Consider the following 18,505-nt stretch of genomic DNA (forward strand, 5'->3'; position numbering starts at 1 on the left):
TCGATTTTAGTATATCGATATGAGTCAAAAAATGCTAGAGCTCTGGGTTCCTCGAGCTACCACTCTTATCAAACTTACTGCAAAAGCTCAGCCTTGATCACACCATTGCTACCAAAAATGTCCGAGGGTTGAGATAGGTAAGCCAGCTACTGTACGACGTTTATAATAATGTGACTTGAAGTGATGGTCAAATTAGTTTTAGCGAAGTTCACATTATTTTGAATTATGCACCACTGCTGTACTGACATCCGGACGTCAGCTACAATCGCGCGATGTGCGCTGCCTTTCCTATGTGTTAAAAGTGCCTACAGTAATGTGCCTCAATAAACAACTTCTGATACGGATAGAGATTAGCATGCTATCGACAATCCTCGGCCTCGATAGAAAAAGCAAAAATATTGATTTATGACACTTTACTCTTGTTGATCAAGGCAGACTCCAGCCAACAGTTTCTAATTGTAGTTCCAGACACCTTCTCCCAAGCCGTTTCGTACCACTGCATTGCCGTCAGGAGATCGACTTTTTTATGGGTCACTCTCGCGTAGATAGCCTAGTGCTCTCACCATCTTCTGGTTCAGGACCTCTCGTTTGATACAGTAAATAATCCCTTGGTCCATCGGCTGCATTTTTTCGGTCGTATTTGGCGGCAGCTTCTCGACACGTACGAGCTTCAAGCACAGACCCGTCGCGTCGTGTGACGAGGTGTTGTCGACAAGAAGCAGTATGTGCCGCCTTTTGACTGCCATTTCCTCTTCAAGATGTACAAGCCACTGCTGGTACATTCACGTCGTCATCCAACCATTGGAACTCCCCATGTACTGCAACGAGTGGGGGTTTTCTTCTTGTACCACGGTGGCTTCTTTACTGTGATTGTACAACGATTATGCACCTGGATAGTACGCATAGCATGGTCATCCATGGCTACTCGGTCTTTGCGTATGGCTGTTCTGATGAAAGTTGCCACTTTGTGCCGCTAGCCTACATCCGTACATCTCAGAAGCGGAAGCTGGATATCGGTTGGTGTATTCGCTACATTAAACGGATCTGTGTGGATATCAGCGGCGTACAATTTCCCCCTCAGTACGTGATGATGGACGCTGATAAAGCCCAATTCAATGCGTCCGCGACCGAGCTGTCTCACACTACCGTTGTAATGTGCTGGTTTCATGTTACCAAGAACGTGTGGAAGTACGCAGCGGAGTTTCGCGTCACCTACGATAGCACGGCTGTGCTCATCATGTACTGTAGTTTAAGAGCGAGTTAAAAATCTTTGACTCGGATAACTCAAAAGAGCAGTCATCGCTCGTTCGATTGTTGTTGTTGGTTCAGAGCCAAGCGTGTGAGATAGTGGCAAGAGGACTTACTTAATCTGGAAATCATGAGAAAGTCACCCTATTGTCTATCCATTCGTATTCATGGCCGCTATCATGACGGTAGATTAGCGAGCAAGTCGTCCTCCGTTCCATCGAAATCTAAACGCCTGTAAAAGTAATGTATCTAGCTAGAGTATAATATAACGTAAATATACAACTTCGCATACCGAATTGCCTGCGCAGTGGTCAATCTTTCTGAGTGTTGCTCGGTGTGCAAGATTTTTAAACTATGTTTCGGACGTATATTGAAGTTGATGACCTACCATTTTGTAAAAACACAAACAAGACGAAAAAAAACCTGGCGTGCCAGACGCATATATTTATGTTCGCCTTACTGGCGGACGGGCATGTCTTCTGTTGAATAGCGGCTGCATGGGACCTCACCGTGTGCAGCAGGGTTGCGAGATGGTTTTTTTTAAATTAGGAATCCATTTATACCACCTATCCACCCGATGTCCTTTGGGGTCGGGTTTTATTTGAATAAATTAAAAAAAAAACACCCGTCCAACCAATCATAACCCACCCTTTACCAGACTTGATTTCCAGGCAGATTTCTCATGCTGTAATGCTGCAAGACATGCTGTAATGGCAAAGTACAAGCCTAACCTGATAAGATAGCCAAATGGCAATACTGTAGTACAAGCCTAACCTGATAAGAAAGCCAAATGAAAATGTCACTAAGATGCATAATGAACCCAGGTGGCGGTGGTCTCTGCAGTGGAAGCTCCACCTGCAAGCACGCAACGACTGCTCACTCTTGAATTTTCGGTTCGCTGATACCCTGCGGGGGGTCAGTCCAGTCCCAGTCACATTCGTGCGGCGGAAGGTTGCAGTAGTATGGGTTGCGATAAATGCTTCCGCGCTATACTGGGTTAAGTCCCTCCTGCTAGCCTGAGCTCAGGGTGCATGCCATGTCTCGGATGTGGTCGTGTATCGTAGTACGTCTAAGTGGCGGGTCAGCGCTTTGTTACCGTTGCGTGGGCTGTTGCAGGCTAAAACCAGAAAAGTCGAGTGCAAAACGGGTTTGCCACTATCAATGCAATGAAATTAAGTTTAACAATCGACAAATAGACATAATTTAGCACAAAATTAATTGAATTTGACAAAAAGCCACAATTTAGCCTTCACTGATAAGTTGGGTATACCCATTTGTGTAAAAGCTACAATTGATTTGTAAAGTTAGCTTTTGAAGGAGAAAATTCACCTTAGTAGTACACAAAATCCTCGTCACGGTTCGAGTCGTCGGCGTCGCTGCTTTCTTCGTCTTGTTCACCACGCAGTAGGTCCTCCAAGTGCGAGTAGGTCGACAGCTCGTCGGCGTTGATATTCTTTGCGTTGAAGAAGATGTGGACCAGTTTCTCAACGCGCTCCGGAGAGAGATGGTTGCGCAACTTGGAGTGAATGTATCCTTGTGTGGAAAAGTTGCGCTCAGATGCCGAGCTTGATGTCGCACAGCGGAAAAGCTGCATGGCGACAGCTTGAAGAAGCGGGAATTCGTTGAGGCCGCACCAGAACTCGTACACCGGCAGCTTATTGTTGCACAAAAGCTGCCAGCGACACATCAACTTGATCTTGAACTCGGTCAGAAAAGTCTGGAATCGCGCCAGCTCGAGCGCCACCCCCTCCGTCTTGCCGGCTCCGTACCATGAGCCGATGAACTCCTCCACGGCAGCTCTGGTCTCCATGTCCATACTCTTTCTGGTGTAGCGAGGATCCAGCAGATAGGCCACGCCGTGCGCGTCACCGTACACAAAGTCGAACCGGGTCTGGATTAGGGCCTTCACGATCTTTATTTCAGCCACTGAAAGCCCTGCATGCTCCATTTCGGACGGCAGATCGAGAAACAGCTTGTACACGTTTGAGATTGGCGCGTCATCTTGCTCAAGTCGCTTCAGACCGGATCCAATAGGCTTGAACACCTTGACAGCTTTCGTCAGCTGGGGCACAAAGTCCATCGAAGTCACGAAGTCGAAAATCTCGCGTCTTGCCTTCTTCTTCGCTTTGGTCTTGGCGAACAAGAAATTCCGAGCTGAAACCATTGAGTAGAGAATCGCTTCGGCTGCCAAGACCGTTTCGAAGCAGAGTTGGAGCGAGCCCCAGCGGGTGTCACCTCGTTTCGCAAGTAGGCGAAGGCCCTCGACTTCCAGGCGGGAGGTCAGCTGGGACCACAACTTATGGTTGCTCTTAGAGAAGATCACAAGCTTCTTGCAGCCGTCTTGAAGTCGATTCAGCCACTTGATCTTCTTCACCATGTTCTTGACCAGCAGATGCAGGGCATGACACACGCACCCGTGAAAAAAAGTGTGCGGAAACTTGGACTGCAAGTCCGCCCACATCGCCTTGTTAGCGGGCGTGTTGTCCGTAATCACAGCCCCGACGTTGAGAAAGTGATATTTCGCGATGACTCGTTGCATGACGGCCGCGAGAAAAACGGAATCATGAGCCTGATCACCGGTGTAAACCGCCTCCAAAAAGTAAGCGCGGCCTCATGTAGTTCAGCACTGCGCGGCCGCAGACGTCCGTCCAACCGTCGGATGAGGCAGTCACGATCTTTCCCTCCAGAGTCATCTCGAGAAACTTCAACGACTTGAGGTAGGCGTGGTCAAGCAGCGAGGTGGACAGCTCGTCTCTCGTCGGCGCCTCGATTCCAGGTGTCAGCAGTTGAAGTACCTCCAGCAGGCTCTGGTGCTCAACCTTGTAGAAGGCCATACCAGTGCTGTAAATCCACATGGTCAGCTGCTCTTGAAACGCCTTGACAACACCTGGCTTCAGCTTCGCGGAAAATATCACCGTAATGAGCGGAGTTGAAGCTCGACTTGCGCATTTCTTGGCCAGGTGGTGCTTCACACGTTCAACATGGGTGCGGCCAGTCGTCTGGATCAGCTTACTGCACTTCTTGCACCACACCCCTTCTCCCGGGTCCACGTCAACGTGAGACCACGCCGGATCGAGCTTGCGACCAGCAGGCGAGCGGCTGGGGGTGCTGCTGGGCACAGTCGATGGATCGGCGTCATGGCACGAGGAGCTCATGATACGGGGTGTGGAGGGCGATGAGAGGGGTTGAACTTCTTGTCGGTGCGATGCAAATGCAGTTGTGCTCAAAAGTGTATTGGAGAAGCTGCCAGTTGATCGAGATGTACTAGATCCCGAGACGCTCGCTCAGGGGAATTTACTGGTTGTGATGCGCTTCACAGCTCAATTCAAAAATGAATTGGATGAGGGGTTAGGTGTTAAAAATCCAAAACCCATCGTGCAGATAAAACCCACCCGCCGACTGAAAATAATGGGGCTTTTCGCAACCCTGGTGTGCAGCGTACACTTGCGGCAGAGCTGGGGATACTTGCGTCGTAGATAGGCAGGTCCGCCGCCACCATTATGCACTCTTTGCGATGCTCCTTGATCATACGGTGCAAATGGACTTGTAGGACGACCTCGCGGTGACTTGCCTGGAACCGTTTCACCATTCCCTTGAGCACTGAAAAGCAGTTCTCGATGGGGTTCAGCATGGACGAGTTTTAAACCAAGTCGCAGCAACTTAGCTGCAAAGAACTCGTCTTCGGCGAAGACATCCTCGATGTTGATGTGGCACGGGGCGTTATCCGCCACCAGGACCGCGTCTTCTAGCGGCGTGGTCGTGCCGATGTGCGCGAGCAATGGTACCTCGCTGAGGTAGCAGCCCACCCCGATAATTGATCCGTTGATAGTGGCCATCTCTCCCTTGAGTTCGCAGTATTGAAACGCTTGGTTGTCAGGGACTGTGACAATTGAGAGATTCCGGCTCATGCTTAGCCCCCGCGATACCCCGGCCTATCTGTCTCCATCAGCTACTATCCACTAATTTTAAGCCCCCCCCCCCCCCCCGCACTCGCGGTTTTTTTCGGTCCCTGGCTTTGATCAATATACACCATTTTAAAGCTGTATACTACATGTTAAAAGTATGCGTATTTGATCTAACTATTACCTTCCGTAAGTACGACACATTTCTATAACCTGCGGGAAACCGGTTGACACAGACATACGCACTTGTTGTCTAAAATGCCTCGGATGGGTAGCTAAATTTCGACAGGGTGTATATACTACAACTTTCAGTGTCCTTTTTATTGATGGTGAACAAAAATTAAACACAAGGGCCTGTTTATGCTGGAAGTATCCTATGATTGCATCCCAAAATACCAGGCTATGCATGCCTTGAAAACAAAAAACCTGCTGTACCTAGCTAGCAATCAAGTGACACGTCTTCCCAACCGCGGGCTAATGGCGCCTTAGCATTATTATAGCGCACCTCCTGCTCGATTTTATTGGATTGGTCCACCTCCCCAGGCTGCATTCTCTCTGAGGGGTGCATATTAGTACTTACATGCGCAATACAACCCTTAGAGAGCAAAATATAGTGTCTACGGTGTTCATTCTTTCCAGCTTACCTCTTCTTTAACATACCCTGGTATATCGGACGAGATTCATCTTGCATTTCGTGCCGCTATGTACAATCATGTATCATATCCTGTCTGATCTGATCGGAGTACCCAGGGCATAGTAGGGGTAGTACTGTCTCATACGCATGATGGGGAGAGCGGTTCCTGTTAGCAATCTGTAAGCAATCAAATAATCAGTCTAATTCACCATTCTCTAGCAGTTACTACTCGTTCTTTGTGCATATTTTCACCTACACCTGTGCATTTCACGTAGAAAAAGACGTGCTGTTCTTTTTCATAACATGTAGTCATATACAACGTATGAGTGCGGGCGGGGGGGGGGGGGGGGGGTTAAATGATAAAAATGAACTTCACCAACTTTATCTTGTGCAATGGGCGACGGACAGGGAAGTCTTCAGGACTACCTTTGTGTCAGGCTGCCTTATCACAGCGCCAGAGCGGCCCCTAATTCCGGCGGTCCGGTTCTACTTACTCTCGTGGATGCGCCAAAGCAGCGGCAAATTTTTGCTTCATATCCATGAAGAGGCTTTGTTTGCACTCCCCGACATGGGTGTAACAGGGTTGTGGCTTCAGTCACTTGTAACTCTAACAGACACGACGTCTGTTAGAGGTTCGAAAGACTTTTTCAACCTTGGTGTAGACACACCGAAGGCTACATACATTTACGACCACCACGACGGGTGGTCCATAGAGACAAAGGATTCCTATTGGCTGAAAGAAGCATATTTTAGCCAATGAGCGACATGCATAGCATTGGAATTCTGCCAACCAGCCGTTGGCAGATTCCCAGTTTAGAATATTACATTTAGAGGAAGACAGAAACATAAAACAAAAATAGCAGTTCTCATTTTAACCCAAAAGCATTATTTGGATCGTTTATTTAGATTAATCTATACTCGGAGGCCATATTATAATTAACTCTAGTTTAAACTAAGCTACGCTTCCTCGTACACGTGCGCACACGTGTAAGCTAAAGTAGTGAGCCAAAGTAGGCCCATTACAGTCGTCACCAGCTGTAATGACAGATGCAATCAGTTAGAGGTGATTTCTATTATCCGATTTAGACTTGACATGTGTAGCCGATCTACTAGCAGGGTCGCATATTGTTATGCATAAGTAAGATGAACTGCGATCAAATACAGGTTTAGTATTTTTCGATCACCCTAGGCTGTATTCACGTCACGAAGACCAGAATATCCAGCATCACGGTCTCGTAAGTGGCGTCGGTATCTGGCGATGTGTATGCGACTACTTTATGGTGCTGCTAACTACACCGTTCACCCTAATTAGTCGTGTGACCTAAATAGTCGTGCACCTATGGTAATCATTCCACCGGTTTTGAAAATTATTTTTAGTTTCACCTTAAATTGAGAAAAGAGACCAGTTTCGGGTAGATCTCGGCAATACGAATTGCGTGGTATATTTTGTTTTCAGTAAATACGAATTGTTTCCGAGAAAACTGAAATTCAAAACAGGATGAGGCGCCCTTCAGGTCGTACACGGTAAATAGTCATGGCACGACTAATTAGGGTGAACGGTGTACTGTGTAGGAGTCGGTCTCCATTGGTGGGCAAGAGCAATAATCCGTTGGCGCGCTGATGTAGAACGGGTTGAGGGCGCCTGTTCTGGCACTGGCCTGTATTGCGGGCGGGATACAAAGGACCGAAGAACGTCCACGTCACGATGGCTTACAAATGAAGTAAAGCGCTTGATCAAGTGGCGGAGCTGTTTGTAGGTAAAGCCGGTCAGGCGTCGTGTGAGACAGGTATTGCGTCACTTGAAAAAAAAAGTTATGAGAACTCTACGGTAGATGGGTGGTATTGCTGGTTGCCACGCACAGGTTCGTCGGCGAGAAAAGCATGTGACGCAGCAAGCAGTTGTAGAATAATGAATGAAAAGCTGTCGAAACGGTCGTACTTGTCGCTAATTTTCCAGAATTGTCAACCAAAACTAAGTCGAGTTATATTTTCACCGAGAATGCAACCAACAAATTCACAGTTCGTTAGGACTGTGTCTAGTGCAGGTGCTTTCGGATTTGTACCCCAGGGGTACTATTGCCCCCCCCCCCCCCCCGAGTTCATTTATTATTTCATTTTTGCGTTACTTCGCTTACTTCACTTACTTTTATCGCTACTTCACTTACTTCAAAATACCGGATTTTATTGTACTTTACTTGTAGCTGCTTCAATTGTGTACATTACACAACTACTTACTACCAGCGCGCGCGCTGGCCGATACCGCCGAATACCGGCCGAATAACATAGGGAAATGTATGCCGGGCTAGTAACGCGCTAGCATCAGGACCATATAGGGGCGGTTGCTTTGCCATTCTGAGCAAGACTGGCTCAGCTTTGATAAAAGTAAGATAAGAAATGCAGAGCTACTGTATACTATTGATTGATGTATGCATATCGTGTTCAATCCTAGCTGGGTGAACGTGCACATGCTGGCCGTAGTGCTGAGCCGTTACGCTGTTGGGGGACCGTTGGCTGGGCCGAGCTAGCTGGACCCCGCTGGGTGGGTCTCGCTGCCGTTGCCCTTATGGCTGCAGTACTAGGCGTAGCAATAGCGAACTTCAGTCAACTATACAGATTGTTTATTAGTCAGTCAGCAGCGAAGAAGTGAAGGGATGCGCTGTCTTGGTTTTCCTCGAACAGGACAGCGCCTTGCAGATAAACTATAGTGAAAGCAAGTCTATTTGTCAACCAGCTACCAGTCTGAGGGATGGGCTCTCTTGGGCTTCATCCCACCATAGTGAAACTAAGTCTATTTACCACTCAAATTATCCAATCAGCGAAGGGTCGCATGAGCTGTCTTGTTTTGCCCCAAACAAGACAACTCCCCTTCCCGAATTCAACCAACTTGCTGCCATTCGTGAATTTGCCTAGCATAGGCATCACACCATGGCAGCGTGCGGCGGCGAGCAGCAGCGCAGCGCAGCAGGTGCGTGGTCCTGGTGATGCATGCGGTTCTATTGAGGGTACTAACTGTGGGCTTTATTTACGTTCCTACAGCTTACCTGGTGGCGGGGCAGCACGGCCGCGGCGGCGGCGAACAGCGGCGTAGGTTCGGGGCAACGTTGCGTGCGGAAATGTGCTACTGGTGCTAATTGTGGGGTTTGGGTATGCGTTGACAGCTTACGTGGTGTTGGGGCTGCGCTACGAACGGATGAGGGGAGCGCCAGCACGGTGACGCAGGTTCGTACTCTAGCTGTTATATGCGCCATATCTATCGGTACTAACGGCTATACTTTTACGTAGCTGCAGCTGGCGTGGTGGTGGAGACCGCAGCAGTGGCAGCGGAGAGCGTGGGAGCAGCGACGCAAGTTCGTGCAAAGTGAATTTGCAACAGTTGGTAAATACACCGAATTTTACTATGCATTTTGAAACAACCATAGTTGATAATTTTACCTACTTTCTCGATGTTAAGATGTCAGGATTAGCTTTATAAAGTGGTCATTGCTCCCCGCATCTTGTTTGTTTTTACTTGTACCACAGTACTGTTCTCACAACGCAAATGAAGGCGAGTTCTTCTCCAATGACATTGCCATAACATTTTCTGCCTGCGTGTACGTCGGCAAGCAAGGACATGTTCTTCATTTCAGCACAAAGCCACACAGTCGCGATCGCACCACAAGCCCGCCGGCAATACCACGTGCGTAAGCCCCGGCTCCTCCAGGAACGGTTCACTGAAAGCGAACGCGTCAAGGTGGTCACAAACGTCAAACGGGTGGGCCTACCTGATAGTCCGCTGCTGAGTAGGTCGTGTCGATCTCCATGTTCTTCTTCGAGAACGAAAGGTAGACTAAGCGGCAAAACTTCGCTCTTAGTTTGTATGAGGAGTTCCCCGACGAGCCGGACACTATGAAACTCCCGCTATACTCGTTAAAGCAACTTGAAAATTTTGAAATTCTTATATGCGAAACTTTGTGCACCGTGATCGTGCTGTGTAGTTTTGAGCACTGGTTTATAGATAACCAGTGCTCAAAACTAGTGTTGGCATGCCTGCCTCAAGCTGCATGAAAATGCTGTCTCGTCCATATAACCATCGCTGCCTAGTTCTCGGTACGAGCAAGCCGCAGCAATACCTGCAGCTTGTACTTTTTTGGGGTACAATCGTTGCTAGAAGATCCGAGGCCATGGTGCATTATGCACAATGACACTATCACTTGGCTAGTGCGCCCCGCAGATAAGTGAGTGTTTTTCATTCTGTCATCATTCCATTACCTTAAAATGCTCTACTACATGTTTCGGCTGTCGACCAACCTGCATAGTAGGTATAATGCTTCGCGTCTAAAATATCGTAGAACTATCGTACAAGTTCGCACATCACGGTGCTAATAGACAAGAGAGGGCTTGGGATGGATCTATCATTCATTGAGAAGCGAAACATCCCTTCAACGTAAGCTGTATCCACGGTTCGGCAGACTGCTTGTAGTCACTAGTGTTTAACTTTACGCGAGCACCCCAACTCCACTCTAATAAACGCTACCATGACTCCGCCAAACAACTTTAAACTATGGACCCAAGTTGGGTCACCCAACATATATATTCACGTTCGGTTTGACTTTAGCACGATTGATGTGTCAAGTCGAAGTAAAGAATACCATTGCGCATCAGTGCGCTAAACTTTTGCTTTCATCCGGCATCGTGCACGCATTATGCTGAATAGTCCATGTAGTTGGTCGACTATGCCAGTCTACATTCATGGCGATCATTGCAACGCAACAGATAACTACACAAAATCTAATTCAACTTCAAAATTCATGTTCAAATGCAGTTCTTCGATTCATCCATCGTAAATGAAAACATGGAGGTGTCGACGGTAACAAACGAATCCGCTCAAAGTTCCACAAAGGGTCTCGAAGTTGCTCAAACGGATGTACTCAAAGTCACAAAGATCTCGAAGTTGCTCAAACGAAGGTGCTCAGAATTGCACGAGAGTCATGCCTTCGTGATAAGACTGACGAGGGCATTTACGACGTTCCTCTTAAGCACACCGAGATTCTATGTTATTTGTATCTGGCCTTCATTAGTTATTTCTCGAAAAAAAATCTAAGTTGATGTCGAGGGTTGTCATCTTAGCTGCCTGCCTCGTGTCTGAACTAAACCCAACTTTAAAGCTATAGATACGTAGCTGAAACGATAAACGTTCGCATGGTGGCCTGCTTGTTCTAATCTAGCGAAAGCAGACCCCAAAGTGGCCAATTGAAAAATTGGTATCATGATTTGTGTCCGATATTGCGGGTTCTACTCGATCTTTCCGAGCGCGATTGATTCAATCTATCGAGCAAAATCGCCAAGCGAATCGAAAAAACTTCTAAACAGAATACTATATGGCGCGCAGCACCATATCCTGTCGCCTGCTGCCTCGTGCGAGCCTGCAGCTCCGAGCGACCGAGCTGCTTGAAGAGAGGCCCCAGCACCAACGCCTCGTGCTGCAGAAGGAGATCTCGCTCTCTCGAGGACACCTGCTGCGCCCGCTTGTAGAAAAGACCCCGCTGCATGAAGAGGCTCAGCTGTGTGAAGACGGCGAGCAGCGTGACCAAGGCCTGGTACATCAAGAAGTACTCCCGCCCCCCCCCCCTCGCATCTGCAGCCTCAAGAGGACGTGCTACCCCAAGAGCTTCGTCAACATGGTGAGCCGCCGCTGGCCGAAGAGGTCACGGATAGTGAAGAGCGCTCGCAGATCGAAGACGCCACGGTCGACGAAGAGAGTGATGAGGGCTCGCAGCGTCAAGAGCGTCAGGTGCGTCCAGGGCAACACGAGGAGCAGAGGCACCAAGGACACCAGCTACACGAAGAAAGCTCGCTGATTGAAGAAGTCACGCTTTCATCTGTAGGCGCGCTGCGTTCATCGACACAGGCGGCTACGCATGAACACCCCGCAGCTCAGCACACGAACGGCTTTATCGGCTCGAGGTGCGACCGATTGTTAAGTCAACCATCGGTCAGCGTGATACCTCTGGCAATACGCTGGACGACATCATTGTGAATGGTGACTCATTTGGTGAGATAATGCAGAAGCTATGGGACTCGTGAAATGCAGAGCCGTACAGACTGATGACAGTTGGTCTACCGAAATACCTGATGTTGCTGAGTGGTCAAAGGTGATGCAGCTCAAAGTGAAGAGGCACGTCGTGGAGACTACGAAGGCGGAACGAGCGTGGAACACATGGCTAGTTAAGATGCGATGAGAAGTGGTGACTCTCTTAATCTATGAGTTTGGTGTAGCTATCACTGGAGCTCAAGATCTGACCGCGTTCAAAGATGCGTGCATTCGCCCGGAGCAGACTGACCGAGCTGGCGCGACAGCTGAAGTTTCTCTTCGAAATATTGTAGCGCGTCTTCAAGAAGAATGGGGGACGACGTTCAGTGGAGAAGCGGTTGTCTGGCGCATGTCGGCGAATCATATCACTCGCAACCTCAACAGATCTACTTGAGAGGCGTTGGTTGCAAGGCCCCCACCGGACCAGGTTGCTCACCTGCTGCGTTCATCCGACTCGACATTGGAGCGGCACTTGGCGAATCTATCGCAATCGGCAAATGTGGCGCTAGACTGTGTGAACGGCTCCTTGGCTGGCTACGAGGATCTTCGCCGTGACTGGGAAGCGTTTGGCCAGCACATGGCCAGACACAAGCAAAACTTGGAGATGCGCAGGATCCTCGTCGAAGGGTTTATTCGCGACATGGCTCCTCCTCCCCCAGCGCCGTGCCGGACCCATTAGTTGAGCTCGTGGACGCTGACGACGTTAATCACGCCGATTGAAGTGGATGGTCGCTGTGTCTGGGTTTCGCTACTTCGTTTTCGGTATGGAGGATAAGCGATCGGATCCAAGCAACACAAGTGACAGTCGATGGAGTCCGAAGAAACTAGTGGTACATGTTTGAGTTTTATCCTACGCTTCAGCAGTATGTACCGTGAAATCTAGGTTATCGTGGTTGCATTCGCGGAAGTTGGAGACTGGTGGTGCTTGGTTTTTTGCTGGATAGAGGCCCAACAGGATCGAAGAAGCCTTGGATCCGCCAGCTGCAGTGCTCAAATGCCTTGCCCATGCTAAATCTCTCGAAGCGACGAAATGTTTGGATGATGAAGGGCAACAAGTCGCGCTTGCTTGACTCGACGTAGTGGCGTTGGAATGAGCGCTTCACGTAGCCAAACAGGAACTCTATCGGGTTGAAGAACGGACAGTAGGTGGGAAGAAAGATGACAACGAAACCAACGCTGCGAAGATAGCGAACGGTTTCTGGGTCCCGGGGGATGGCAGCTCCGTCGAGTATCCACACGGAATTGGGGCCTGGATACTGGCGGACATTTCCTCTTGAAGAATGCACGAAGTCTTGGAAGCATTTTGTGAACTCCACGCGATCAAATGTTCCCTCGGTATTGAAGTAGTCTATGACTCTATTGACTCCCATGAAGACCAAAACCGTCACCCGTGGCTTTCGCTCAAAGTCGCCCCGAATAGCAACTTTCTTGCCCTTGAGAGCGTAGCCGCGCTTCCGGATCATGCCCCTATTGTCGAAGGAGACCTCATCGAGGAATTCCAAATTCTGGTGGCTCCAGTCGATGTGACTGAGCTCTTCGGTGAAGCGGAAGATCTCCTGCTCTTTGATGTGCATGGAGCGACGCTCGAGCACCTTCCAGGTCAGCCCCTCTTCACGAATGATGCGCCAGACCGACGATTTTGATATTGCGACGTGATGTGCGCGCGTGAAGGCGTCTTGGGCTTCGTCCAGGTATGCAAGCGGGTGCTGGTCGTAGTAGCGAAGCAGCCATGCAAGCTGGTCGGCCGAAAACGTCCTTTTTGAGGCGGTCTTGGCCCACTGGAACACCCCGGTCTCCTCGTATATCTTGATCCAGTTGTTGAGCGTGCGCTCCGACTTGTTGAAGATGTGTGCGAGGTGCCGCTTGCCGTAGCCGAGCTTGTAGTACGCGTACAAGCGGTGATACACCGTGTTAGGGTGCGCATGCTGCCGTGTTGCTGCTTCCTCTATGGTTCACTTCAATGTGTTCACTTCTACATGGTGAACAGTACCTCTGATTCGTCAAAATTATGCAAATTTTGGCCAATTACATTCACCTGTCGATTCGCAGAGGACGCCCAATACAGTACCGCCAACGCTGAAGCAGGGGCATTTACGAAATATGGCCTATCTTTCTGAAATACCAACCTGAAATATCGCAGTAGCATAATCGAAGTATTGTAGGATAAGTAGTATTTGGCCGGAAACCCGACCCCTATGATAAGCTTGCCACCTCGCTGTAGTCAGCGATTTGTTTCTTATCATTTGAGGCTCAGTGACCTATTTTCATCCAATCGTCGCTCATTAGGGTTAGGTTTATTTCGTTCCAACTTATTTCTGGAATCGTCCGGAATTTCCTTCTTCGCGCAAATAAGTAACCATACAAAACTAAAGATGTTTCTCGTACTTACTCGATAAGAGCAAAACCTGCCGGATGTAGCCACTTCCAGACTTGCCCAAGCTGCTCGACACTGTAGCTGGAAGGTCAAGGCCGACTCCGACAACCCAACAAGCGCGGTAGTAAGGTAAATGAAAGACAGAATGGTCAAGTAAATATATGAAAGAATATGTAGCAATCTTGATCGATAAACAATCAAACAATAAAGGGCTTGATGTCTACTGGTACTAGCTACACTGCGCTTGGCCGTCCTGCAGCTGCGTGTTCGCGCTAAGTGCCGCCCCAGGTCCTTGGTCTTGCTCTCGCACTTGACGAAATTTACCTGCTCCATCGTCTCATTGGGGTCGAGGTTGCTCCCTTGCCGCTCGTCCAGTGGGCGTCCAGGTGTAGTAGCACGCTGCGGGTCGCGTCACCGCTCACGTCCTCGCTGGTCACTGCGCTCGCCACCTTGGTCGGCATCGACTCCGTCGTCTTGGTCGGCGGACATCGCTTCAAGCGGGCGGCACGCCCAGCCGTACCCAAGACATTCACAGCGCCGTTGGCATCCGCGGACAAGCCGGCCGCCTTGCTGTTGTCGCAAGAGCCTCTTCCTTCGTCGCGGCCTTCTCGGTCTTCTCCTTCGTCGTCTCCTCGGGGATGTGGTCTTCCGTCTGCACCGCAGCCTCCGCAGCACCTGCTGCCACGCGGTCGGCTGCCTCTAAGTCTTCATGCTGCACCCGCATGCTCCTCCTCCAATTTCATCACCTTCGACGTCCTCCTGCTCCTGCTGCACTACATCCAGGGGCCCCGCAGTCAAAGTCTCACCCGGAGCGCTCTCCTCCCGCACCACTTGAACTGTAGCTCGTCCTCGCGCTGCCCGCGCGTCTGCGCCTGCTGATCCCACGCCGTTCCCGCTTGCCCGAGTCGGCGATGCACGTGTTCTTGCATCTCCACCCCGTCGCTAGTGCGTACAGCACCACCACCAGGCGCTCCGGCGACTCTTGGTCCACTTCCGGCCCGCCCGGAGAGCTCATCTTCGCCGCGTACGCCGAGCTGGACGCCGCCGAGCACAGCGCGAGCGGATATAGGCCAGTTGCCTTCAATATTGTTGGTGTAGGCGCGATTGTGTGCGCGTCGTAAGTCTTGACGAAGATGTAGCCGCCACTTATCAGCGCACTGTGCCGCGGTCGCTCATGCCCACAAGTTAGGCGCCACGCTGGGCTCCGACAGCGCCGGCCCGCCGCTCCTTCCACTCAATGTACGCGACACATCCTCCGTTTGCTCGGGCACGGCTGCAGGCTGCCCGTCGTGCCGCCGCGGCGAGCTTAACTGCCCTCCATTGCATCCTGCGCCACTCCAAAGAAAGATTGAGAGAAATATAACATTACGTAAGTGCAAATATCACACTATCCGCTGCCGTCCGGAATGAATAAGTGGGCGCTGATTGGCGCAAGTAATTTTATGTTTCGCCAGTGTGTCTCTATTGCAGGTTTGACAGGTTTCCGGTCCGGAATCGGGCAATTACTGCAGCCTCTCCAAGCTGCATACCTCCCCTCTCTAATCGATTACCGAATCTGACCAGCAAAAACTGTTGACAAACTCTCGAAAGACGAAAGCCCAAGACGGGCACTCCCTAAGATCAGCCCCCACTACGCTTTTTGACAAAACTTTAGTCCGACACAAATTTACATTTGTGAATTACAATTTTGACCTAAACTGGGTAGTGTTTGCGGATGCCCTGCACGAGGCCGTCAAGGCACTGGCACTTCGGGACAGTGCCGTTGAAGTACCAGGACTTCCACAGGTACATGTCCAGGTACTGGTCCAGGCGCTCCTTGGGGACGCCGCGCATAGCCTTGATGTAGCGCTTCACGCGCACTTCCCACGTCCCTTCAATGCGGTTCGTATGGGCCCCCGTCTTGGGGTCCACGAAGAACTTGTCGTGGTTGACCCACTTGTGGGTGTAGTTCTTGCCCTTTAGCCACTTGTTGTTCTCCAACGTATGCTTCCCGTTGACAGAAACATACGATGAGAACTGGTCGGAGATGATGGTCGACCCGGCCATGATATGCTTGCCGATGAGAGGAGACAGCGTCTTCTTTTTGCGGTCGGGGTCGGTGACGATGCCGAACCACCGCCCCGTGGCCCGATCGACACCGCCGAAGAGCCAGTAGTCCTCGTGCTGCTTGCCGCGCCCGAACTTGGACTTCTTCTTTAGGCTCGTCTCGTCGATCTCGACGGTGTGGCCCACGCCGCCGATCTGTATAAACATAGTTAGCACATATGCCACATATTGTAGCCGAATATTAGGTGTACATACCATCATGCTACACTGCAGCATCTCGGCGGAGCAGATGTCGCGGCAGAAGCCGTACCAGTCGATCGCCGTGACGTCGGAGATGCCCAGGAACTGCTCCGCGGTTCCGACGGGGATGTCCGACGCCCAGAAGAACATCAGGCGCAGCGCAGTGCGGTACGCTAGCTTGGTGCCGTCGAAGAAGGAGCCTTTCTTCAGGCTGAGCTCCTTGTCCGGGTGGCCGCTACGGCGGCATCGCCAGCGGCGGTCCTCGTCCTCCGTGCCGCGTTTGTAGACGCACAGGTTCATGGGATAGTCGCAGTACTCGCATGTCTTAGAGGAGGCGAGGAGGCCGTGACGCATTAGGAAGCTCACGGCGGTGTCCTCGCTCGTGGTCGCCGCCATTATGTTGTCGAACGTGAACGGGGACACCGCCGGATCCGCCACCGCGTACGCGTACGGTGAGTTGTACACGACGGGCTCCTTGGGCGCGGTGTTGGGCGGCGCTCTGGATGCGCGCACGCGCTCCGACCGTGATGCGCGCTTGCGTGGCGCGCGTGCAGAGCGCGGAGTCGTCTTCGAGGATGATTTCTTGGCTGGGGCCATGGTGCGTTGCGTGTCTCGGGGCGGGGGCTCTTTTTCGAACGTGATAGTGTTTGTGTTGTGGCGGTATCGCCGTGGGCGCGAAAAGTGCGGGTTCACACGAGTACGCGCGCAACGCAAACTGATACATGGGTGCACTTAATATGTAATTTCTGTCGGACTAAAGTTTTGTCAAAAAGCGTAGTGGGGGCTGATCTTAGGGAGTGCCCCAAGATGCAGGCAGAGCTCCGTGTCATGGCAAGCGCAGCGAACACCAGCGGCCAGCAGCACATGGCTACATCCGCTTCTTCCTCCGCACACGCAGCAGGCGCCAACCTCTTCGTTCGGGTGCCGCACGCCCACGGAGTGCGACGGCGGCGCGAGGAGTCGGCGGCCGTGGAGATCGAGGAGTTGGACTCGTGCACCATGCGCCAGAACTCGTACAACTACTTCCAGCACCACGGGGCGGGCGCTGCGCCCTCGCTGCTGCGTACGTCGACGTTCCGCTCGTCGCTGGGCCGCAGCCCGGCGTCTCGCAAGAGGCAGCGGACGCTGGTGGAGCAGCTGGACGAGCTGTGTCTGCAGGGCTCGCGCGGCCGCGTCGTGGGGCTCGACAGCGCCAAGAGCAGAGGCAAAGGCAGAGGCGTGCGCCGACTGGCGAGAGAGAAAGCGCGACAGGAGGCGGTAGGCGGTGCACGCATCGTTGAGCTGGACGAGTTCGGACAGGAGAAGCCGGCGTCGGTGGACGGCAGCGGCAGCGACAGCGACGGAATGATGGACACGGCGGGGGAACAGACAGGAATGAAGGTCTATGGAGACGTTGGGGGGCTGCGCAGCTTCTTCGCTGCAGGCGCGGGGGAGCACCACAGACCCATGGACCGAATGTACCGCCACTATGTCGCAGTGGCACAAGCTGCAGCAGCGGCGGCTACACCGCAGGGCAATGAGTTGGTTTTGTTTCGACCCCCTGCTCCAGTCGCCTCGTCGTTCACGGAGAATTTGCCCGCGTATTTGTCGCTGACACCGCACGAGTTCGAGAATCTGTCCATGGCGGAGAAGCGCCAGTGGTACCAGGCTCACAGCCGCTACATGCGCGAGCTGGACCAAGCTGCGGCGGAGCAGAAGAATGAGCTTGAGATCGAGACGCAGCTTGAAGCGAAGCCGACGGATGTGACTGGAGGGTTCGAGGCTTCTCGACGTCGCAGCTCCAGTGCGAGCTCGAGTCGGTCGTACCAGGTGCTTGGAGTTCCAACGGATGAAGACAACGACAGATTTTTTGACGACTTTGGAGACGACGTGGAGATGATGGAGGATATTGATGACGACGCGGCGCCCAAGCGCCCGCGTGCTGCAGGTGCTGTCACACACTCGGAGTGGTTTACGGATGATGAATTGTGAGAGCGTAGAGGGGGTGAATG

At 51.4% G+C, this 18,505-nt stretch overlaps 10 protein-coding genes across 10 annotated transcripts; 2 read left to right on the forward strand and 8 right to left on the reverse strand.

The window, feature by feature from the left end:
- Positions 1-608: 608 nt before the first annotated feature.
- On the reverse strand, positions 609-782 carry PHYSODRAFT_462545 (hypothetical protein; the record flags this gene model as incomplete). Its single annotated transcript, XM_009525718.1, has 1 exon — positions 609-782. A coding segment is annotated over one exon (174 nt), but the record flags the coding sequence as incomplete, so codon positions are not given.
- Positions 783-2,650: 1,868 nt separating this feature from the next.
- PHYSODRAFT_373816 (hypothetical protein) lies at positions 2,651-2,875 on the reverse strand (the record flags this gene model as incomplete). Its single annotated transcript, XM_009525719.1, has 1 exon — positions 2,651-2,875. A coding segment is annotated over one exon (225 nt), but the record flags the coding sequence as incomplete, so codon positions are not given.
- Positions 2,876-3,538: 663 nt separating this feature from the next.
- Positions 3,539-3,817, reverse strand: PHYSODRAFT_377324 (hypothetical protein; the record flags this gene model as incomplete). The annotated part of the gene is made up of 1 exon (XM_009525720.1): positions 3,539-3,817. A coding segment is annotated over one exon (279 nt), but the record flags the coding sequence as incomplete, so codon positions are not given.
- Positions 3,818-11,141: 7,324 nt separating this feature from the next.
- On the forward strand, positions 11,142-11,847 carry PHYSODRAFT_262880 (hypothetical protein; the record flags this gene model as incomplete). The annotated part of the gene is made up of 3 exons (XM_009525721.1): positions 11,142-11,360; positions 11,405-11,554; positions 11,746-11,847. The coding sequence occupies 3 exons, from the start codon at positions 11,142-11,144 to the stop codon at positions 11,845-11,847; spliced, it is 471 nt and encodes a 156-aa protein (XP_009524016.1).
- An 891-nt stretch (positions 11,848-12,738) lies between these two features.
- On the reverse strand, positions 12,739-13,803 carry PHYSODRAFT_495569 (hypothetical protein; the record flags this gene model as incomplete). The annotated part of the gene is made up of 2 exons (XM_009525722.1): positions 12,739-13,254; positions 13,339-13,803. Coding segments are annotated over 2 exons (981 nt in total), but the record flags the coding sequence as incomplete, so codon positions are not given.
- A 954-nt stretch (positions 13,804-14,757) lies between these two features.
- PHYSODRAFT_262879 (hypothetical protein) lies at positions 14,758-15,243 on the reverse strand (the record flags this gene model as incomplete). The annotated part of the gene is made up of 2 exons (XM_009525723.1): positions 14,758-14,959; positions 15,035-15,243. The coding sequence occupies 2 exons, from the start codon at positions 15,241-15,243 to the stop codon at positions 14,758-14,760; spliced, it is 411 nt and encodes a 136-aa protein (XP_009524018.1).
- A 680-nt stretch (positions 15,244-15,923) lies between these two features.
- On the reverse strand, positions 15,924-16,190 carry PHYSODRAFT_377785 (hypothetical protein; the record flags this gene model as incomplete). Its single annotated transcript, XM_009525724.1, has 1 exon — positions 15,924-16,190. A coding segment is annotated over one exon (267 nt), but the record flags the coding sequence as incomplete, so codon positions are not given.
- Positions 16,191-16,235: 45 nt separating this feature from the next.
- Positions 16,236-16,475, reverse strand: PHYSODRAFT_377841 (hypothetical protein; the record flags this gene model as incomplete). Its single annotated transcript, XM_009525725.1, has 1 exon — positions 16,236-16,475. A coding segment is annotated over one exon (240 nt), but the record flags the coding sequence as incomplete, so codon positions are not given.
- A 51-nt stretch (positions 16,476-16,526) lies between these two features.
- Positions 16,527-16,928, reverse strand: PHYSODRAFT_378074 (hypothetical protein; the record flags this gene model as incomplete). Its single annotated transcript, XM_009525726.1, has 1 exon — positions 16,527-16,928. A coding segment is annotated over one exon (402 nt), but the record flags the coding sequence as incomplete, so codon positions are not given.
- Positions 16,929-17,378: 450 nt separating this feature from the next.
- On the forward strand, positions 17,379-18,485 carry PHYSODRAFT_489466 (hypothetical protein; the record flags this gene model as incomplete). Its single annotated transcript, XM_009525727.1, has 3 exons — positions 17,379-17,690; positions 17,796-17,984; positions 18,027-18,485. 3 exons carry the CDS (start codon positions 17,379-17,381, stop codon positions 18,483-18,485), a joined length of 960 nt encoding a protein of 319 aa, XP_009524022.1.
- Positions 18,486-18,505: the final 20 nt, after the last annotated feature.

This window comes from Phytophthora sojae (genome assembly GCF_000149755.1).
Source record: "Phytophthora sojae unplaced genomic scaffold PHYSOscaffold_3, whole genome shotgun sequence".
In the NCBI taxonomy this organism is placed as follows: Eukaryota; Oomycota; class Peronosporomycetes; order Peronosporales; family Peronosporaceae; genus Phytophthora; species Phytophthora sojae.